This window comes from Podarcis raffonei, chromosome 2 (assembly GCF_027172205.1).
Source record: "Podarcis raffonei isolate rPodRaf1 chromosome 2, rPodRaf1.pri, whole genome shotgun sequence".
Classification (NCBI taxonomy): domain Eukaryota; kingdom Metazoa; phylum Chordata; class Lepidosauria; order Squamata; family Lacertidae; genus Podarcis; species Podarcis raffonei.
In genome coordinates, this window is record NC_070603.1 from 56,530,467 (window position 1) to 56,554,033 (window position 23,567).

Here is a 23,567-nt window from a genome sequence, read left to right on the forward strand (position 1 = left end):
CTGGTTTAGGTGCTTGTCTAATGAAATTGTACCTTAGTCTCTGCCTACTAACCAGGATATGAAAACTAGAAATGGATCAGATTCCGTGTTTGTTCTTAGTTTAATAAACCATGGTTTATTGAGCCAAGAGCATTACTTCTGAACTGGCCCACTATTTAAAGTTTGAAAAGTGAACCTTTGGACCCTTATGAAAAAAATGCAGCAATCCTTGCCAGGTCTTCAAAAGTTTTGCTTTTTATATAAATCCTTGTCTCGATGTGATAATGTAGCTAAATATTAACACAGCACCACTTTGTTTGGTAGATGTGATCTTCAACTCAGATGCACTGCAAATAGTTTCCCCAAAGCTTTACACAATTATAAAAATTTCATGTTCTGTGAGAATCAAGATGCCATCAAATCTTATGTTTATAAAACAAAAATGTAAATTACATCTTTCAAATTATAAGCACCCAAGAAGCATAGTGTTCACTATTCTCATGCCTGAAGGATACTGGCACACAGTGAAGGATAATACTTATAATATATCCAAACAGAATGAGGGAAGCTGTCTTGTTTGTAGTGATATATAATCTGATACACCTTTTTTTGGCTAAGGAACAGGACAAGTTATTTATGAAATGCAAGTGTTCACAGCAATGACAAATTAGGGCCGCTAATTAGCAAATGAATCCGTATTCAAGCCTGAGAAAGTCCAGATGTGGAATCAGTTGGGGCAGAGGCAGTAACATAAGAGTACAGAAGATTCCTAGTGACTCACAGTTGAACTCTGGGTCAAACTCCAAAGTGAAAAAAACATGGTTGGGATGGTAAGGAAGCAGACAGTGATGGAGGAAGAACTGGGAACTCATGGACAGAGACAGGATCAAGAGTCTATGAAAGCAATACACCATTTTTTAGTTTTTTGGGCCAGAGGAGGGTTTCTGTAGGAAACTGTAAGTGTACAGAGACAGCATTGGAAGTCAATGTGAATGTTACATGGTGAGGAGAAGGACAAGTGAAACCTGTGTAACCTTTTATGTGATTCCTGCTTCTATTAGATATTTGAACTGGCTCTTGTGATCAACCAATCAAATGCTTATGGGTGGGGCTACTGAGGGTGGCCCGTGAATCTAACTGGGCTATGTAGTAGTAAGACAGCAGTAAGCAACACTGATGTGTTTCAATTACCTCTTTTCTTTCCTAGGATCATCTCTCCGTTCATGAAGTGCGATGATGACATGTGAAAATATCTGCAACAAAATATGATTAGTCATGGCCATAAAATTAAAGACCTCTTAATATTATGTCAGTTTCTTACTTGGAGGAACAGACTGATTAGTGAAAGAGAATATGTCTTCTGTTGAGAGTGAAATATCAAGATGGAACCTCAGGCATGTCAAAAGAATAGCTGACCTCTTGGAGCCAGTGGCCTCACCTAGCGATGCTAACAGGTTTTCACCAGATAAATCCATCAGTGGCATAGACCGGTGCTTACACATTCCTGGAAAAGCAGACTCTGCTTATAGTTCTTTCTCGGGTGGCTCAAATATCCCAGAGTGTCCTGTCCTATTTTGCTATAATGAGCATGATTCTCTGCCTCTAGAGCAGCTATCATATATGGACTCAGGATATGTTAGAGGCATTTATAATCCCAGTGCAATAAATCCAGCATTTAGACAGATGTATGAAGACAGGGCAGCGGGCAGCCACTATATATTGGAAAATTCTGGCCTTGGCAAGCCATATGGAAGCACTTCTGCCCATGGGATGCCATACCAACCATCACCACCATTGGCTAGATTTCCATCTCCTCACCCACCATCCCCACCAACTCGAGTTGATAGCTATAAAACAGACAGAAATGTAGATCCTGGAATTTGCTTTGACCCCAGTATGCAAGCAGATGTGTGCATTCAAGATACCGACGCTCCAGCAAACTATCACAATGATTACTGGCTCTCTAGATGGGAGGATGAAAGCCCAGTCACAGAAGAGGGTGACAGTTTGTATCCTGTCAGTCAACATATCTCTAGGAATACCAGCTCCACCATATCCACCACACCTTTCATTTTTCAAGAAAATTTAAAATCTGGTTCTCTGGTCAAGACCCAGAATATTTCGTGTGCTCAAAATTCAGTCTGCTCTTATGCATTTCCTGAGCCAATGGAGTCTAAGTCCTCTCCGTCACTACATACCAGCCACAACGCTGTTAATGATACACAAGAGAACAAACAGTATTTTTATGCCTGCAGTGTACACAAACCAGCCTTCGCAGCAGATCTGCCAAGCTGCGTGGCAGTATCCAGCACAAAGAAGGGGCAGCTTCATGGTGTTCTGCATCCATTCAGAGTTGCCGATCGCTCAGGATTGGGCCAGGATGAATACAAAAGCCGTTCAAACTTAAAATACACTGACAGCTCTCTTTCCAACAAGGCTGTGTTAGGAATGATTGAAAGCCATGAAGGCAACAAGAAACATTTCTTCAGCTCTGAAGAAGGAAGCAGAGATGTCTGGCAACCGCTTCTAAATCAGCAATCCAGAATGCAGAAGCCACTGCCTCATGGTTTGGACCTCACAGAAACACCTCACTGGGAAGTCCAGGAGACAGCCAGTGCATTACCGTATTATAGTCACGATGCTGAGACCTCTGCTTCCCAACCACTGAATGGGTTTAGAAAAGCAAAGAAAAATGACATGGATAGCAGCCCTGAACTTCTGGTGAACCCCAGGCAAGAGGAAATGCTCAAGCCTGTTTGTTTTCCAAAGCATCATTTTTCTAAGAAAACTGAAAGCCAGCCCCCGGATAACTTTGCCAGTATAAAGATAAACAGAAAGACAACTCCTCTGCTTTACTATCTTTCTGGTGGGAAAAATCCCAGTTTTATGAGTCATGAAAATTGGACTCAAGAAGGAGGAGGAGATGATGTTGCTTTAAGATCTCCAAGGAACAATCTCCCAATCTCTGCAGAGCCGATAGAGATACCAAGGGACACCAACCCATGTGTGGATAATCCTGGCAGCAACCATGAAGGTCAAATTCTAGAGAGTCCTGCATCATCAGTGGATGAGAAGTTCAAGAACGACTATCGGGAAAAACTAAAAGTTGCTCAAAGAAAGGTCCTGAGAGAAACCTCTTTCAAGAGAAAGGATTTACAAATGAGCTTGCCCGTTCGGCTGAAGCAGACACCGTCTTCAAGGCCATCCATTCAGCATCTCAGGTCTTTGTCATTATCTAGTACAAATGAGGACTCCAAGTTGATTCCTGCCTCCAGGCCACTGGAAAGCATCAGCAATGAGGAAGAATCAAAGAGGCCACAAGCTGCCCGAATTGGGGGAAGGAAAAGGGCTACCAAAGAACAGAAGAAAATCTCTTATTCTGAACCCGAGAAACTCAACCAGCTGGATGACCAGAGAGATCAAAGCATTTCGTGGAGAAAGCAAAATGCAAGGTCCCGGTCCGATGAGATCAATGAACAAGACACTAAGATCATTAGAGGTAAAGCTCTGGAAAACCAGGGAAGGTCTCTTTCTAAGGCAGAACTGAAACAAATCCAGCACAACGCACTTCTAGACTACATGGAACGAAAGATTGGGCAACGGCCTGCCACTGGGCAGAGCAGCGCACAGCAAAAGCCCCCTTTGCAACCGAGGACTTCAAATTCAAAGAAGTTTGTGGAAGACAGCACTTCCCATCCCAGTGCCAGCAGAAAGCTGGGGAATATGGATGGTTTCTGCCAGTTTCCTGTTCCAGGGAAGACTCAGGAGCCACCCTCTTTCCCTCCTAGTTTAACATCTACAACTGCTGCCACCATGACCGACAGACACAGCACCAGTTCTCCAGTGTTTGAAATGGCTAATGAAGGAAGTTGTGCCAGCAAGTGTGACTCAGCTAAAAGTCTTCTTCACTCAGGTTCTGTCTGCAGCAGAAGCCGAGGGAGATCAAAATCAACTCCTCCTCCTGTGCAGGTAAACCAAGTAGATGTTTAGGTCACATCCACACATTTGTACCACTTTAATAGTCACAGCTTCCCCACTTGCCACTTGCAATTGTATTACTGATAAGTTGCTATTATCAATTATCTAAATGTAGACCAGGGGTCAGCAAACTTTTCCAGCAGGGAAAACTGTCCCTCAGACCTTGGGGGGAGAGGTTGGACTATATTTTGGGGGGAGGGGGAGGGGGAGGAATGAACGAATTCATATGCCCCACAAATAACCCAGAGATGCATTTTAAATAAAAGGACACATTCTACTCATGTAAAAACATGCTGATTCCCGGACCTTCTGCAGGCTGAATTTAGAAGGCGGTTGGGCCAGATCTGGCCCCCGGGCCTTAGTTTGCCTACCCATGATGTAGACCATGAAGGAGTATCTTGCAGTGCACCATCAGGATGCATTTTGCCTGGGTAGAAGTCCTCCTGTTGATTGTACTGGAAAGATAACACTGGAGTTTGGAAAGCACATTGAATAAAATAATAAGAAAACATGCCTTTATTATGCATGGTGCATTCTAATAAATGTTAAAGAAAACTAGCATGAAATGTTAGTTCAGCCTTCCTCAACTTAGGGCCCTTGAGTTGTTTTGCACTAGAATTCTCACCATCCAGAACTATTGGTGATCCTGGCTGTGGCTCATGGGAGTTGAAGTCCAACAACATCTAGAGGGCAGGTTGAGAAAATCTGCTCTAATTCAGTAAACTGAATAGTTCCAATTCTTGGTAGCTTAAATTATTCTTAAATTATTTTCATTCTGATTTAAGAAGGGCGCTACCAAGAGTTGGAATTGTTCATATTATGGAATTAGAGCAAACAAAAAATGAAACTGATGATTTCATATCCCTTACTTTCTCTGTCATTGAGACCACTGAGGCTTAATTTTGACTGTTCATGCCCAGTGCTGCTTGACTTGTAGCATTCTGTAATCTCTCCCCCTCTCATAATTTAATGCCGTAAAGCAGAGCTACAGTATATCTGGAATTGTGCATTATTGAAATAAAGCGATCTTTGCAGGACTTAGGAATGTGAGGCTAAAAACTCCTGCAACACTTTCTTCTCATATCAGTAGCTCTTCTGTTCCATATTTCCTAATACAGAAGAATTGGATAAAATTATATAATAAACTTCTGGTCTCCTAACTTCTTTTCAGTTCTGACTTTTCCAGTCTGAATGTGCCAGCACAATCATGAACTCACCATAATTTTGTTCTTTCAAACAGCTAGGAGAGCTTCTTCATGAAAGTCCGATTGCCAATGTAAAATTCACTTGTAATGTGCAAATCTCAAGAGTAGTACAATTCCCGATATGGAAGTGAATTCTGATTAGGAATTTTTGTCTTTTGCAAAGAGGTGCTTAGATACTATGCAAGGTATCCTGGCATAGGTGGTGAATCTTGATGGATTTCCATTCCTCAGAGAAACCACACAGGTTCTGGAGCTTGCCATTCCAGAAGAGGCTCTGTTGTGTGAACTGCCCCAGCCTCACTGTCTTATACTCCCTGTTTAATACTCCCCTGGTTCATCCTCCGCCCCAACATCAGCTGTTGGCTTTTTTGATTTCTGTCATGCTCCATAAACCTTTTCCAGCTTCAGGGGAGAAATATGCACTTCTCAGTGCCAACATTTGGAGGACAATGTCTGTCAACAGTGCTGGAAAAACAGGATAAGGAAGGCAAACAGAGGCAAAAGGGAAGGAAAAAATAGAGAAAGAGCAGTAGTGCTACCTACATATATAATAAGAAACTGTTCATAATCTCTTTGGTTTTCAGGAGAGAGAAAAAAGACTCCTGCTAAGGGTACCTAGTCACTTTTTGTATTACGGATCAGGAAGCAGCAGGCAAATTCTGTTATTGGGCAAGATGGACCTTTGGTCTGTGTCAGGCTGAGGATAGTGCAGCTTAATATTTTCCTGGTATATGCCATTCAACAAATGAGGTTCCGGAGCATGGCAGAGTACTCTGGCACTATGCCTTAGAGAACTCTTAAGAGAGGGCTAAAGACCTTATGGACCTCAAGATGTTGTTGCATTCCAATTTCCATCATTCCTGACCATGGGCCATGGGCCATGGTGGTTGCTGGAGGGCTGCAGTTTCCCCATTTATGTGTATTACTACTAGGAAAGTTTAGGGTCTGTCTTCTAATGTTTCTTCTTCTGGAACTGAGGGACCTTCAGTCCAGTCCCACCTCAACTACATATGACCTTCGACAAGTCATTGCCATTCAGTTTTGGTTCCAGACTTGTGGTTTGATAACCAGCTCTCTAGGTAGCTATTGCTCACAATATACTTACTAAATTATCAAGTACCATATTTTTTCGTGTATAATACGACAACCCTATTCTTTGAGCCCAAAATTAAGAAATAAATATTTTAAACATTCTGTGTATAAGACAACCCCTAATTTCAAACTTAAAAAAATGGGGGGAAATATAGTCTTATACACAGAAAAATACAGTATGTTATAAGCAAAAGGTTTGTAGAGCTTTTCAATATAAAATAAACGACATGCATCACCATGATTGAAAGAGATTCCTTCTAAGACTGCTCATTCTAAAGTAACCAGTAGCTTACATTATCCACCACAACCAGTTCCTCTTCAGTGATCTGGAGCAGACTTATTCTTACCACTAGAGTTGGACGAGCCTGCTGGTTTTGGTTTCTCTCAGCTTCTTGTTTATTTAGTCTTTAAGTTCTCCAGATTTCCACATCACATTGTGATCTTTTAAAAAAACAAACAAAAAAGTCCTCATAAAAAATTGCCAGCCTTTGGCGGTTAATTTCTCAGAATAAAACATTTTTGTGTGCAATTTTCTGTAATATACACATTTCTGAAAGCAATTTTCCTTAACACAATACATTTTCATATGTCATTTTCACTAATATATATGCAGCTTCATGCACACCTTTGTACACCTCATTTGGTACAAAATCTGGGCATTGCAAAATTCGGAAGAGTGCACATTTTGAAGGATAGCTACATTTTGGTGATAAAGATCCCTGTCAAATGGCAGTGGAATGATGAAGATTTGGATTGTGAGCATTGGAATTTGGAATAGAACTCACCAGGATACATGTATGCTGCTGTGCTAAAATGATACAAATATGCTTATTTTTTCTTATTTTCCAAACTTCATTCTATTTCTCTTGGTTATAGCAAGGAGCAAAATCCCTCTCTGACTGGCCATTATTTCTTCAGGCACTTATTTTGCTGCTAAGAGTCACCTGGCTTTGCACACACATAGCCAAGCCTATCTGTGAGGACTAGAAAAGGGTTTGCTGCTGTCTGTGTGAAAGGTGGGATTCTCTGGAAGCTCAGTCTTGGACACAATATTCTGGAGGAAGCCAATGGATACAAGATGGTCAAATTAGCCATTTCATCTTGAGCCTGTGGCAGCATCACAGAAAACACAGCTCCCTGATCATTTCTCTGTTTTCTGCTGGTAGCAAAATGTGGGAGTGCCATAGAAGAGGGTATTAAAAGAGGGTATTAACAGTGCCATAGAAGAGGATATTAAAAGACTTCCTTTCATATTTAGGGCTGAGAAATCTCTTCCTAGTCAGTTATCATGCAAATGAAAAGTAGAGAGCTACAAAGTCATATGGAGAGGTCTCCTCATCATAAAACATGGTTGTTTTCCATCCCCAGGTATTCTATAGCTCCACAGCCTGCCCTGCATTGTCGGCTCAAGACCATGAATACTATCCCACGCACCCCAAGTAAGTGTGCAAATATTCACAGGACCAGCTCCTACGATTAGATTTTCACTGTGTTAAGTCTTGATGAGAATAGGCTTTTCCCATGAGTTCATTCATGTGGAGAACCTAAGACAGGCATGCCCCATTTCAGAAGTTTGGCCATTGCATCTCAGAAGGAATTTCCATTTGCTTCTGGTTCCATTTCCATTGGACCCTAATGTTTTAGCTACTGCTATGGTCATGGAAATTGTTTCTGGGAGGCCATCGCTGTATGGGGTGAGTTATACATTAGGTTTGTAGTATAAGTGCAACACTGGAAATGTGTCTCATGGTAAGAACAACACAGTTAAATGTCTGAACCAGCTCTTAGTTCCACCCAAACGTAAAAGTTTTTTCAGATACATCTGAGCAGTTCTACCTGCCAGGCTACTGTGATATAACACTGTGCAACTTTCCTATTGACCAAGCAGTGCACGAAATCTCTTGGGTACAGTCACTTGCCCCACCATCATTTTGAGACTGTGTGTGAGGACTGGGCAAATGCATGTTCAGGCTTTCTTGTGGATGTGCACGGTTGCTGGAATTCTCCATTCAGTTCCCATTCATTTCAGCACATATATTTGTTGATCTGTCGCTTTGAAAACAAACAAGTGAATAACAAAACATCTGTATAACTGAAAGGGTTTAATGGTTCTGCCTTCTATGTAGCACTATTGGGATTGCAAATGAATGCAGTGGTTGCAGATAATGGTTTTAAAGAATACTCAGGATGGAATCAAGAATGAGTGCAGCAAATTCAAGAGTTGGAGAGTGTGTTGTTTGGTGTGTGTGGTTTTTTTTTGGGGGGGGGCATTACCACAATATCTCTGACTTGGAGATTTCCCCTACATCAGCCATCAAATTCAGGGATATTTGAAGAAAGCAAGAGCGTCTGTATCTGTATACCCAAAACTTTAACAGTTCATGGAATTAATCCAGAAGAAGTCTTAATTTTTATCTAGCCATTTCTTTTTCCTTAGGAAGAACTTTCTCTTGGGCATGCCACACTCCTTAGAATAAATGTTCATAAAACTGTCATCTTGGTTCAGTAGGATCCAGGGCTTGCTTATATGCGGTGCTCCAGTCCTTGGCTATTTTTAAGATTGATAGAGCAGATTGGGGCATGGAGAAAGATACTCAGCAACTTCTTCATAAGGACTTTGGTAGCTAGGTTCAAGTGTTAGGCTGCAATCCTAACCTCACCTACCATTAAGAGTAAAGGTATACAGTAGGATTTACAGTAGCATTGTTAGGGTTACAGCCAAACTTTCTGTTGTCCCCATAGCTGTTAAGCAGAAGTGGGAGCCACTGACCTACTATCTGCTGCAGTTGGTTCTGTAGCTTGTGGATTCTGACTTAATCCTACCAGTTTCCTGTTGCCTATGACCTTTGCACAGCAGTCACCCAAACTATACAAAGTGTCATGACAGGCATGCCTGTTTGGGGCAAGATAGTATTTCCCGTGCAAGAAAATACTACATTTTGAGAGGTGGGAAACTGATTTCCATGCAATAGAAGCCTTTCATTTAGGAAACATCTGAAGGCAGCCCTGTATAGGGAAACATTTTAAGGTTTAAGGTTTTACTATGTTTTTAATATGCTTGAAATTGTGCAGGGTGGCTGGGGCAACCCAGTCAGATAGGTAGGGTACAAATAAATTATTATTATTATTATTATTATTATTATTATTATTATTATTATTTATTTTCCTTAAGAGGGTCTTCACCAGTGACCTGGTCTATACATGCAGCAGAAAGAACTGTGCTACTTCTGACTGTACATAGAATGATACTGTTGAATGCTTCCCTGTTTTTAAAAGGTCTTCACTGCAGGTAGAAAACTAGCACAGCATTGAGCAAGCCATGTTGCACAAGTTCCCCTCTCCCAGTTTGGTAGGTTTTTTGTTTGTTTTGTTTTTACTTGCAGGGAGTTTTTGACATGAGGCAGCATTGAAAAAATATCATGATCTACCTGCAGTCTGGAGTAGTACAATCCACTCTGCCACACCTCAAGATTCTGCAAACTTATTCTGCTGTATATGTAGATCAGACTTGTCATTTTCTGCAAGTGAGTAATAAACACATGCAAGAAAAGCCCCTAGAAACGCAATGTAAACAGCGGCGGAGGAAGACTCTCGGGCACCTGGGGCGTCGGGGGCGGAGCGAACCACCCATCCCTTCCCTATGGGCGCCATAGGCCCCGTGATGTCCAGTCCTTATGGGCACCGTGTGCCTCGTGCAGCAGGGGGCACGTGGCGCCCACAGGGACAGGGTGTGCAGCACCCACAGGGAAGGCACAGAGCGCACGGTGCCCATAGGGACAGGGCGCACCACGGGGCCTCAGCCACCCTACAGCTGAGAAAAACCCTACCCCACCCTCCCACTGTATATAAGGGTCTGGTGATTTCTGTTTCAGTGTATCTGAAGAAGTGTGGGTGCACACGAAAGCTTATACCCAGAACAAACTTAGTTGGTCTCTAAGGTGCTACTGGACAATTTTTTAATTTTTTAATTTATTTCGACTGTTGTTTGAGTCTCTCATAGGCCTCAAAATGTGAAGAAGAAAAATGTGAAATGGCTGCAAATGGAGCAGAGGAAATTCCTCTCCATATTCCAAAAGTGCAAACAGAAGTTCTGTTGCCCATTATTTGAGATCATAGCTCCACCATCTGATCTCCTTTTGAAACAGCATTTGACTTGCAAGGGGGAGACATGCCTAAGGAGAACAAAATGGACGTTTCCTCTGGATCTGTTTATAACTCTTAAGATGTGTGCTTAAAATAGAACTTTAAAACCAAAGGGAGTTTTGGCACAGATGCAGTATAAAAAGATTGGTTAAAACTCAAGTTAAGTGAAGGATGGAAAAATATTTAGATGTAAGATTATCCCATCAGTAAGCACAGATTTATAGACTATGGATGATGCATTTTATTATCTTTCACTGACAGAGAAAGCCACAGGCCTGACTAGAATAGCACACTTCAACCTTCATCAGCTACCTCCATTTCCCGCACCCTTTAAATTCTTCAGTTCCTTTCCAGAACGAAATGTGGTACCTTAACTGCATTCCAGTGCATTAGGATTCCAACTTCAAAGCAACTCATAAAAGTGCTTCAGATTTATTAGGTTTGCACAGTCAGCTGCTCTAAAGGAAGGGAACACATCATTTTATAACCCACCTGCCCCCAATATACGCCTGTTATCTGATGGTAGGGGCATCTGCTCTTTTAATGCGTGCATTAATATAGCAAATGAACAAGTTGTTATTTGCACGCGCACAAAAAGCTGGTGTTCATTACCTAAGGTGGTTGTTGCCCTGGGCAGAAGCAGGACAGCTAAACACCCTTGAGAGGGAATAGCTAAGTGATCACATAGAAAGCCTTACACAAAATCAATTTGCGTGGGTCAGTTAACATCACTGAGGGTGTGCTTACCTAGCAGATTTTACATATGAATAAGTAATAATTTGGGTATCAGAGAACTTCCAGGTGCTTGCTTTTCATACTCAGGTTGCTGCTCAGGTTATGAATCTTCAAAAATTTAGTTTTTATTTTTCATTTTCTCAGTGCAAGTGCTTCTCTACTGTTTCCATTTGGCGCTAGGTGGGGAGGGAAGCCTCATTCTGTAATTAGACAATGGAAGCTGGTCTGTTAGGGCAAAGCATGAATGAAATGAAGTGACTTTGCTTTTTAATATATATATTTGAAACCAAACTTTAGCTCCCCATCAAAGGAGAAATTGGAAGCTGATCCATCTGACAAAACACATGCTCTGGTGGCTGCAAAGCAAGGTGCTGGAAGAAGAGGGGAATCTATGGGGGAACCTGGGACCTCTGAAATGGCTAGACTGTCCCCATTGAGCCAAAGTACGGATCAGCTTCCCCATCTGAAGAGTTGGCATATTTCCTCTGGGCTACAGATGGGCAAAGACTGGCAAGGAGAAAAGCATCCAAATACTTTACAGCATTGTGAGCCTGCATCATCTGGGCTCAGACAGCCACACATGGAAGCTGTTGGAGGACAACGGGGGTCAAATTCAACAGTCCATGAACTGAAACAACCCCCTACCACAAATAAAGTCTTGCACGCTTTCCCAAGTGTAAGCAGTGTACCCCTGCTTTCAGTTGGCAGGTTGCCTTCTCCAAACCTACCTTTGGAGCCTCTTCATTCTTCATCAGCCCCTCCTGCTCCTGCTGAGATGGACAATGAGGTTTTTAAGGAGTCTTTTGGCAGTGGCTCAGATGCAGCCTCTGACCTCCCTTCCCTCCATAGAGAAAGTAGGAGTTTTATTCCGAGCAGAAGAGCACCCCAGCCTGCCCCGATGCCTCCGGCTTCCACAGAAGGAAAGCAAGTCAAGGAAGAGCCTAGTACCAGGTAAAAATAAACATTCCCATTTGGGGCCAATGTGTTTCTATTTATTCTGAGCTGCCATGTTAACTCAGAGAGAGCACACATGCACATATAAAATGTACAATACATAGAAGACGATGCACTCTGCAACCCCCTGGGAAAGGCTCACAATCACTTTGGCCTGGAAAAGTGCAATTTTGAAGGAGAGGAACAGAAGGTTGCTGACACTATAATCATGCTTGCCTCCCTCGACTGCTTCTTAATAATAGTCTTGAGTTTTGGGAACTGCTGGGACTGGAACTGGGGATGTTTCTTTCTGTGTGCTGCTGTCCCATGTGGCAGGCTATGAGAACTGCAGCCTGGAGTATCTTCCTCACTGCAAAGCATTCTCAGGCTCTGGACCAGCCTTCTCCATCCAGGCTCCAGGGGCGGCCCCTACCACTAGCAGGTGTGATGCAGTCACCTCAGGTGACAGATGCTAAGGGGCACAGATGGCAGCGAGATGTTGGGAGGGCAGAGATGTGTGTGGTACACAGCATAGTCTGTGTGACCCTTAAGTTTGGGCCACATTCACACCATACATCTAAAGCATGGTTATACCATGCCCGAAGAATTCTGTTATATACAACACAACACAGTGGCCCCAATATAACTCAAGTAACAAAAACAAAAGGTTTTGGGAGCACCTTTGTCATGAGCATGTGTGGTTAAATGTGGGGCAGGGGGGTGGGAGAGCCTGAAAGACATTGCAGCTAAATATCTGATTTTTGCTTGATGCACAGAAATTAATTAGATGCAGCTTACTCTTCTGTCCATGCTAGGAAGCGTCATTTGTTGCATTTCTGTGTGATGGACACAGGAGCAGAATCAGTTGTGGGGAAAGGTATCAGCCCCACACAATTCCTGTTGTGTACTCAATGTACCTTTTCAGGGGCCTGTACTTGAATAATCTGGCTTCCCCATTAATACTTGCTAGGTGTGATGCAGTCCTACTGGGTATGGCTCTGTGTGTGCACATGTGCACATGCTTAGGTTTCTATACGATGGAAGAGAAGGCTGTGTGTGCTGCTCTGCCTTGCTGAAAGACAGTTGTGTTTCTGTTGTTCTTAATAATAATAATAATAATAATAATAATAATAATAATAATAAAGCTGTTTATAAACCTACCAGTCATGAACCTGAAAGCAGGACTTAACCAGACATGGAAGCTTGAGTGAGTACTCCATCCCTAGAATCCAGAGGCAAAGAAGAAACACAATAATTTTATACAGCTTTGTCTTTCTTCTAGCTTCCCTGTCCATGAGAAAGAAGAATCTAGTCTTGGAAATAGCAGAGAAGATGAGAATTCTCCTGAAAATTCACATCGTGCAGACATGGCTCTTGACTTCCCAGCTTTCAAAGAACAGAACAGCAGACATTCTCAGCTGAAGAAAGAACTAAGTGACAAATCCCAACTTTCCAGTGCTTCTGGAAGAACCCGGTGGCAGCAATTAGAGGCAAATAACGCAACCCATGACTCAGAGAGCAGGGCATATTATTGCACTGCCTTGTTAGACAGCCAAGGACAGAGAAATACTAGCCATCCATTAGCAGATTCAAGAGCTCTGCAAGATGAGCATGACTGTAACTTTCCAGCACAAGGCACAGATTTATCTTTAGCACAGTCAATATCGACAGAGGACCAAAGGTGCGAAGACCTTGCGGTTGAGATTATTGCCAAAGACAAGTCTCTGGTTGACATCCTTGCGCCCCATCCCACCAGGAAGACTGCTCTAGATCTCATGGAAGGCCTTTTCCCTGTCAACATTTCAATGCCAGGCAGATCCTGCAGAAGGAAGGAGGGAATTCAGTCTGTCCAAGAAAAAGAGTAAGTTTATATATTTCTTCTTATTTGTTTTTTATTAAAGATTTTCTTGGGTTAGGAAAGTACATACACTGTATGTTTATATGGCACAGAGAACCACAGGAAGCATACTTTGGGTAAGGGCAGGGGAATCCCATCCTGTTTTGCCACCTGAGGTGAAATGGGAAGGTGTTCTCCAGTATGCATGCTGCACAGAACTCACCTACCCTTGCCAGTCCTGCCAAAGCCTCACTTACTGGGTCATGTGGCTTCCAGGTACCAGCGAGATCTCATGAGGGTCTCCGCAAAATTTTGCGGGGCACTCACAAGATTTCACCTGAAGCCACAGCATATGTTTCTTCCTCGCTTCGCCAGCAGGAAGGGGCACCTGTGATGACTCCTTTGAAACTGCTAACCATGTGTTTCTCTCTCACACATGTGCCCCACACCCAGCAGAGTATTGGCTTCATACCCCACCCTGCAAGAAAATCATTGGGGGGGTCTCCTTATAACCCTGAACTCCCATTAAGAAAATTTACACCAGGGGTTCCTAACGAACTGTGAAGTGTGGTGACACAGCAGGCATTACAATATCTTTGTTGAATTAGTAATACTTTGAAAGCCATCCCAGTGTTGGAGAGGCTGGGAAGGTGGTTTTGAGTGCTCTGTCTGAGCACTTTTTTGTGATCAGCAATATCTCTGTTAATATATTATTTGTCACATTGTTAAAGAAGCATTTATAATGATTGGGGTTTTTTTTTTATTTTAACAGCCAAAGAAGCAGTGACTGTGCAGCAGACCCATCTCATGGGACTCAGAGTTTTCTTGAGCAAAGTACGGACAAAATTCTGAGTAAAAGCAGAGAAAGTCTTGATGATCCAGACAGCATTACATCAAAGAAAGTAGGTAGACGAGTGACCATGCAATCCTGTATATGTTTATTCAGATAGAAGTTCTGTTGGGTTCCGTGGGACTTCCTCTCTGATATGTGAGTGTAATAGGGCTGGGGAAACTTCAGACTACCTTTGGACAACCATCCAGATTCAGATTTTGGAGGTCTCCTAAAGCCATGACACATGACACACTAGCAGCCACCCTCCATCAGTTTCCTAAGCTTCCATGTTTGTCTGACTGCATCCTTTCATACATATATATAGACATACATACATAATTGTTTTAGTATGCTGCCATTCCACAGTTAAAACCATGCTCAAGGCGACATACAACATAAAAAATAATAATTACAAACATAACAAAAGTAGTCATAAACAATAAAAACCATCAAAAAGCACACAACCCAATTGAAACAATTTCCACATAAATTATAACACATAAAGAAATAAAAAAATACCAATAACAGCAACAACCTCCTCCAACAAAAAACCGCTAACCAACACTCTTTCCTTTCCTTTAGTCTCTGTCTTTTTCTCTCTCTGGTTCTCCCTCCTGCTCTCCTCCTCTGAAAAAATGAAGAGAACAAGACAGCCTTAGAGGACAGCACCTAGAGCATCTAAATACATTCTAGGCCCACTGTTTGTTGTCACACATGTGCCTGCCAACCTCCTGGTCAGGGGGTCTCTCTCTCTCTCTCTCTCTCTCTCTCTCTCTCTCTCTCTCTTTCTTTCTCTCGAGAGAGAAAGAAAGAAAGAAAGAAAGAAAGAAAAAGATGCAGACTAAGGGCTCATCCACACTTCCACTTGTCCTGTGCCTGGAAAGCACGGGTCTGAGTGGTTTTCCACTTGCCCCATGCTTTCTAGGTATGAATCTGAGCGGTTTTGCCTGTACTCCGCCACTTTCCCCCGGAAAACATGCTCTTAACCGCTAAATTGGAGCAAACGTCAATCCACAGAAAACCTGGTTGATGTTTGCTCTGATTCAGCAGTAAACAGAGGGTTTTCCCAGGAGAAGGTGGCAGGGCAACTGTGTGTACAAATGTGTGTTTGTGTGCGCATGTGCACAGGCATGAAGATATGGCATTTCTCTCTGTGTGTACACACACGCATGTGCATATGGTGCCTCTCTGTATGTGAATGTGATGTGTATAGGAGGACATTAGCCCGAGAAAACAAAAGCACATGAAAACCAAATACCGTCTCAGCTGTGCCCAGTTACCTATTGATTTATGCAAGAGTTAAGCATGTGCTTCTTCCATTGAAATCAGTGGTGTTTTAACAAGGTTTAATTTGGCAGGCATGGTGCAAACATTCAGCTTTTCTGAAGTGACACACAAAGAAGAGCTATTACCATGAGATTAAAAACCATTTTTGTCAGAATATTCACTAAGGAGTTAGCAACTTAGTTCCATCGCTTGTGCAGTTTTGATAAGTTTAAGTTGCCTTTCCTTAACATCAACAGGTTTTTTATCCTTTCCACTGGCGATGTTGTGATGTCTTTGCCAGAAGATCTGGCATACATTGGTTCCGTTTTGAATAAATGTGGTTTCTTGCCTCAGATTCTCCTGCTTAGAAATAGTTTCATGGCTGTGAACTGGGTGAGACCAGGCCACGAACCCTACATGAATGAGACCTGGCATCCCGTGGGAATATGATACGCTTCATTTTGAGATCTGGCAGCCCTTCCTATTGACAGGCTTGGTGTGTCATATTGGCTTTCACAATGCAGAGAATGAAACCATAACTGAGGAAATAGTTATACTGAGGCTCCTTTGGCAGAAATCCCAGGTTTCTTTGCAAAGGAGGCTCACTAGTCATTAAAACTTGGCGACATTTCAACTCTGCCAGTCATGTTCTGCCCACCTGTAACTTTCTTCGGCAGTTTATAAGCTGTTGCTTCCTATGATGAACCTGACTTGTCCCAGCCATTGATATAAGCGCCAGTGTTGGATAGTGATTTGAACGCCAGACTAAGATCAGAGAGAGCCAAGTTCAAATCCCCACTCAACAATGAAGTTCACTGAGTGAGCTCAACCTACTCAATCCCTCTCTCCCTAACCTATCTCATAGGGTTGCTGTGAGAATAAATGGGTGAGCAAGAACCTCATAAGCCACTTGAGCAAGGCACAAAGGTAAATAAATAAATCATTGTTAAAACGTGGCCATGCTGATCTTACTGCCCTCTGTTTTAAAAACCATTTTAGGTGCCTACAGGGGCAGCCTAGTTAGTATAAACATGCATGTTCAAGTTCCTGTGGCTGAATCCTGCCCATCACACACATAGACAGGACCCACATATTTACTCCATATCTGCCCTACTATGCTTTTACCCATCTAAATGTTGATAAATCTTGGCATCAGACAGAGGTGTGGCTGCCTCAACTCTGATGTATAGTGACATTCATTGTGTGCATACCAGGGCCCTGGAGACAGGGGAATCTGACTTTATTGTAGAGAGTTGAGGCTTTAAAATTGGGGACCAGCAGCTTGCTTTCCTCCACTTCCTGGAATCTATTTTTCCTCTTCTGCCTGATGCCTGCTTGAGGACAGATGGCTGAGCTAGACCCCATGGTGGTGTGAGCTATTTTGTACACTTATGGAAATGCCAGAAACAAAGTTTTTTGGTGACTGTAAGTCTTGAATCCCACTAGCAGATGAATCTCGTGGGGTGTCCAGAGCACAGTCTAGTCCTGTTGTATTAGATGAGTTTCAGCTGATGAGGCTCAAGGATGTGGACAAGGTGCTCGGATCACTCAGGGCAACCACTTGCGTTTTAGACCCTTGGGGTGGTCCCAGTCCTACTTGGATGGTTGTTCCCAGAGGGTGTTGCTTGGGGAATGCTTTTCTGAAGGAGCAGGTTCATAGCTTGGGGGTACCCCTGGATCTTTTGCTGTCAGGTGGCCTCAGTGGCCCAGAGTGCCTTCTATCAGCTTTGGCTGGCGGCCTAGCTATGCCTCTTATCTGGACACGAATAGCCTCACTACTGTTGGCTATGCTCTGGTAACCTCATGGTTAGATTACTGCAATGTGTTATATAATAATAATAATAATAATAATAATAATAATAATAATAATAATAATTTATACTCTGCCCATCTGGCTGGGTTTCCCCAACCACTCTGGGCGGCTTCCAACAAAATATTAAAATACAGTGGTCTGTTAAACTTTAAAAGCTTCCCTAAACAGGGCTGCCTTCAGATGCATTATATGTTCAGAATCTTCAGCTAGTGCAGAATTCATTGACCAGGTTGCTCACCGGAGCAAGACAGTTTGAGCATATTACACCAATCCTGATCTGACTGCACTGGCTACCAGTTAGTTTCCGGGCCCAATTCAAATTGCTGGTTTTGACCTATAAAGCCTTAAATGGCTCACGACCACAATACCTCAAGGACTGCCTCTTTCCTTATGAACCTGCCTGGACCCTGAGATCATCTTCTGAGGCCTTGCTTCTGAGGTCCGGAGGGTGGCAACACGAGAACAGGCCTTCTCTGCAGTGGCTCCCCATCTGTGGAATGCTCTCCCCAGGGAAGTTCACCTGGCGTCTTCATTATACACCTTTAGGCCACAGGCAAAAATGTACCTTTGGTTGATTTCATTGACATCCTATGCCCTTTTAAAATGTGTTTTTTTGGGGGGAGACGGGGGTTAATAATAATAATAATAATAATAATAATAATAATAAAATTAATAATAGCAGCTACTACCACCCAGGCCAAGCAGTGAAAAAAGGCATTCACCTGAGTAATATTTGCCAGCATTTTCATTATAATAAACTGTATTTGTTTTATTTCAGAATTGTATAGCTTTGCTCCTGCATTTTGTGAAAAGGCTTGCTTCGATCAGTTTTCTTGAAAATGAAGTATATACTCATAAGCAATTTTAGCCCAAGCTTTGTGTCCCTTTTAGGATATCCCTGTAACCTCAATAAGACAATTTTTGTGGTGGCAAATATGGAGCAATAGGCCTTCCTAGCTGTCCAATGTTTTAGACAGACTTGGACTTCCTTCACGCCCATAGAAACTCAACTAGGAGCTTAAGGCAGTAAGAAGAGGCTTATAAACCCTGCCATGCCAGGTAGGAGGGAATTTTGGCTAAAAATGTTCTCCTCCGAAGTGTTCCTTCAGGGCCTGCCACCTTATCCGAGAACCACCCTACTAAAACCTGTCTATCAAAGCCAGTTCACTTTCTCAATGGCTTCCTTCCTTGCAGAGAGAACTTATTTCCAGCATCCATCTGAAGCTACAGGATCTGTGGCTTGAGAGGGAGCTTATTGAGTCTGAAGCTAAGGGGTATGCTGTGCGTGGCAAGGAGCTGGAGTCCCTGGTCCAAGACCTGTGTAAACCCAATGAGTACGAGCGCTACATGATGTTCATTGGTGATCTGGAGAAGGTGGTGAGCCTGCTGCTGTGCCTCTCCAGCCGCCTTGCTCGGGTCCAAAACGCTATGGAGAAAATGGATGAAAACACAGATGCTGAGGAGAAGGTGAGTTCCAAGGCAGGAACTGAGGGGAGGCTGTTTTACTATATGCCCTTCAAGTTATGACTTTTCTGGTTGCCTGGACATAAATTTCTAAATCTAGACACCTGCTGCAACAATGCGTATTCCATGATTAATGGTGCTTAGGATCCAGTACGTAATATTGACCTTCAGCAGCTTGGGTGCTGCTGTGATGTGGCTGATCCCAGGCTGTTTGCTGGTAACATTTGAAGGAGGGTGTGTGTCACTTGTCAGTAATGGGGTGAGAAATCACCATGTTGCCAGCTGTCCGCTATCTGACTTCTGCCCCTCGGAAATCTTGGTCAGTTTTTCAGTGTTCCACAATACGGAGGTCTCTCAGGCGAAGTATTAACTCTTGTTTGGAGACTGAAACTAGACACACGGCATAGGAGACAGCAGAGGAATTGGGAGTGGGGTGTATGGGATCCCTTTCATCACTGGCCATTTTCCCCTTCAAAATTATTTCCATAAAGTAAAAGATGGGTAGAAAAGTAGACAGAAAGCTTTTTTAAAAGAAAGAAAGAAAGAAAGAAAGAAAGAAAGAAAGAAAGAAAGAAAGAACAGGGAAGCAGCTAGGGATGGATTATGTTTTGCAGCCTTGTCTCTACTGCACCCTCAGGCTGGCAAGAAACTGTTCATACATTTACTGTGTGTTACATTTAATTTGATCCTCAGCCAGTCTTTCCACCATAAGCTGTACTTGGTCAGACAAGCACAAATATTTCAGGGATGGGGGATCATCCTGCATCTTCAACGATGTTGGTAAAATACATTTGTTTGCTCCGATCACATTTCTGTCACTTCTTGGGTCCATAAAATACATCACAGTTAACATGAGCCATATTGAAACCCAGCCAGGACTTCCGGGTTGGCGCCATTGTTTAATGGCGGATTCCCTCCGAGCTCCGGAGGGAATCGGCTCCGTAGCGTCTGGGTCTGCCCGCTGCGGCGAAGCGGAGACCCTTAAAATCACAGGCGCGGATGCCTGTGAACACAGAGACTCGGCGGGCACCATTTGCGCCCCCCCAATCCGCGACGGAGCCTTTTTAAAGGCTTCGGAACGGAGGCAGGGTGAGGCGTGGTGCTGAGAGTACTCCCTCGCCTACGGAGTGAAGCCGCAAGCCATTGACAGAGAGCGCCAACTTCTTCCAAGACAGATTGGACTCCAAAACATAAACCCGTGAGTAATACGGAGATTGGAACTTTAAAAATTTCTAATTCTGGATTTGGAACGAGCGGGAAGGGGCTAAAAAGGAAGTCCACCCCCCCTCTTTGTAAACAATTTAAAGCAAAGGACTGGGCAGCTAAGGTCGAGAGAATCTGTTTCTTGTTTTTCAATGAAAGATCCTGACTTCACGGTTTTGACACTATAAGAAGATTTACTGGAGGATAAAAAGAATTTTGGGAGCTGAAATTTCACCCCCCCCCGAGACCCGGGAACGTCCTATGAGAAAGCCTGTTGCATTGAAGATTTTGACAGCTGTCAAGTGAGCTGTTAGTCAGCTAGTTGTCAGCTGGAAAAAGAGAACATTGTTTCTACCGTTTTTGCTGGTTTACTTGGTATAACTTGTTGAAAATAAGGAAGGCTGATACAAAATAACTGGACTTTTGGTTTTGAGTTGAAAGGAACATTAAGGATCTAAAATCCCCCTAGAGGGGTAATAGGGACATTACATCACAAAAATGGTTGGAGTATGTAAATTCCAAGCAGAACTGGACAGAGCACTCGTTCTCTTGGGAAACTTGCAAGATGAATACAATGCTTTGTCTACAAAGGTATCACTACTATATTGGACAGTAAACAACAGTTTAGAGCCTGATAAGGACTTGAAACAGGAAGCCTGTTCAACTGAACAAATAAATGAAACTGAAAGTGTAGATATGATGGAGCAATATGCTGGTTTTGAAGAAAATGAAGGAGGAGCAGGAGATTTGCAGGAGTTAAAGGAGAGTTACAATATGAGGCCTGACATGATGATAAAAAAGGACAATAAAAACTGGATGTGGAAAGCCTGGTCTGAATGGGAGTTTGGAAAATGGAGAGATCTCCTTTGGAGGAGATCTGAAGACCTGAGGATTACAAATTTGTTGAAGGTGAAAGCTGGAGCTTTGGGGACATTTGGATTTGAAAGAAATTTGAAACAAGAGTTGGAGCACCCCATAGGCTTTGCTTTTAAGTATGGAGGACCGGCTGGAAGCAACATGGATTCTGTTGGGCCGGAGCCCCTCCGAGACTTGGGGCTTAACATCAAGGACTATCAAAGAGACCGGCAGAAAGGAACTGAGAGAGATACAAGGGCCTCGGACGTGAGATCTCCAGGCTAAATTAATAACATAAAGACTGATGGATATTGGTTGGGGACTGGAACCGGGAAAAGGGTGGGTAGAGGTTGGGAATCCAAAGGGTACATAAGGATAATTTGCTTTTTATATTTTGTTAATGGTAAGGAAATTGGGTAAATCGCGGAAGGGAAATTTTGGTCGACTTTAGGAAAAAGGTTTAAGAATAATTAATGGGGTATAAGTATTGATGTGTGATATTAATAGGGTTAAACTGGTTTTTTTTTCTCTTTTTAAATTAATTGAAAATAAGGCTGTTAAAAATAAATTGAGGAAATGGAAAAAAGAAGTAAAGCAAAACAATAGTATGTTAGAACAAATGTTTAAGTTAAGGTAAAGAAATAAGTTAAGGACTTGCTGAACTGACAATTTAAATTGGAATACAAGAAGGGGAGGTGTGAGGAGGTCTGAGAAATAAGGTTAAGAATAATAAGTATCAGAAACTTTATGTGTTTTTTCTATTTTTTGTTTAGTTTTGAATACTATGTACTTTTTTTGGTTCGTTTATTTTTTGTTTTTGTCTGTTGTGTGTTTCTTGAAAATGCTAATAAATACATATTGAAACCCAGCCAGATGAGCAGGGTACAAATATTAAATTACAATTACACAGAGTCTCTGCTGTTTTTATGTAACTTGCTCTGGTAATACTTTTCGTAATGAGGAGCAGATAATAAATATTGTGAATTAATAGGCATTCGTGGGCATTCTCCAGCCACGATCCACACTCAGATTAATGGTAGATTAATTTAGGGCATGATAGGAATCAGTTCCGGTTTTGTTAAAATACTGTACAATGCAAGTTCTAAACACAAAGTGTTAGGAGGACCAGTTGACTGACATCAGTACAGAAGGAAATATTCATTGCATGTTATAATGATCACACACTAATTTCTGAGTTGTTTTCGTTGTCTTTAGGAGTCATTAAAAGAGCGGCACAGACTCTTGTCCAGGCAGCGGGAGGATGCGAAGGACCTGAAAGAGAATCTGGATCGGAGAGAAAGGGTGGTGTCGGGTATTCTTTCCAAATACATGACTGAAACGCAGCTTCAGGACTACAAGCACTTTGTACAGGAAAAGACATCACTATTGATTGAACAGAAGGACCTTGAGGAGCAGATTAAGTTTCTTGAAGAGAAACTGGAGAGGTTGGAGAAGAGTATTCCTACTTAAAGCCATATTAGCAGGCCACTTGGTTTCATGAATGAAACGACTGTGCTAGAACTCCATCTGTATCCATGGAAACATTTAAGAAAGGAGCAAGGCTGTGTTTGGTGACTTCACATAGGCATCTCCGTGCCTCAGTGCTGACAAGGGCTTAATTGGCCCAGGCAAACATTTTTAGGAGAAAGTGACAAAACCTTAACTGTAGGTGGCAATGCATTTTATCTTGGAATGACTGATGCAATGGGTATTGCCTTTCATTAATGAGCTGGTGCGCTGTTTTTCTTTCCTGAAGACTGCTGGTCTGCTTCCAGACTGACATCATCCCAATAAAGAATATATAAGTATCATAAAATGTTTTCCTCTTTCTGGATGGAGTGGGTATTTAATTGACAGGCAACGTTCACGTTTAAATGTGAAACACAATAGCACCAACTCTGTGGCACAACACTTGCAGGCCTTTTAACAAACTCCTTTTCCAGTTTAACCACAGGGCTTCCCTCTAACAAAGGGAGCAGCTTGCAGGGCCAATAACTCTGGGCTCTATGAAACAGTCATAAAACCCAGCCTGGAGCTATTCACGTACTAGAATTGTTTCTTCGGAACGTGGGTGTGCAGGATGTTGAGGAATACCCCTTTCCAGCTGCCTTTCTTTCTTGCTCCCTACCTTACTCTTACTAGGTGTACTTAAAATTCTTTGCAATTTCCCATATACAGCCATATCTTTTTCAAAATATGTACCCAGATTTTATATGAAATAATTGATATCCT

General features: G+C 42.5%; 1 protein-coding gene across 4 annotated transcripts in view; it reads left to right on the forward strand.

The window, feature by feature from the left end:
* The window catches only part of SHROOM1 (shroom family member 1), a 53,481-nt gene extending 30,338 nt beyond the window's left edge, over positions 1–23,143 (forward strand). For 3 of the 4 annotated variants that reach the window (XM_053376737.1, XM_053376738.1, XM_053376736.1), the window contains 7 exons: positions 1,187–3,948; positions 7,623–7,693; positions 11,430–12,083; positions 13,348–13,926; positions 14,675–14,804; positions 19,008–19,280; positions 22,551–23,143. In XM_053376737.1, the coding sequence (XP_053232712.1) occupies positions 1,333–3,948; positions 7,623–7,693; positions 11,430–12,083; positions 13,348–13,926; positions 14,675–14,804; positions 19,008–19,280; positions 22,551–22,805 (4,578 nt within the window). In that variant the 5' untranslated portion in view covers positions 1,187–1,332 and the 3' untranslated portion in view covers positions 22,806–23,143. The remainder of the gene's footprint in view (positions 1–1,186; positions 3,949–7,622; positions 7,694–11,429; positions 12,084–13,347; positions 13,927–14,674; positions 14,805–19,007; positions 19,281–22,550) is intronic. The other variant, XM_053376739.1, reaches the window with a different exon arrangement.
* Positions 23,144–23,567: the final 424 nt, after the last annotated feature.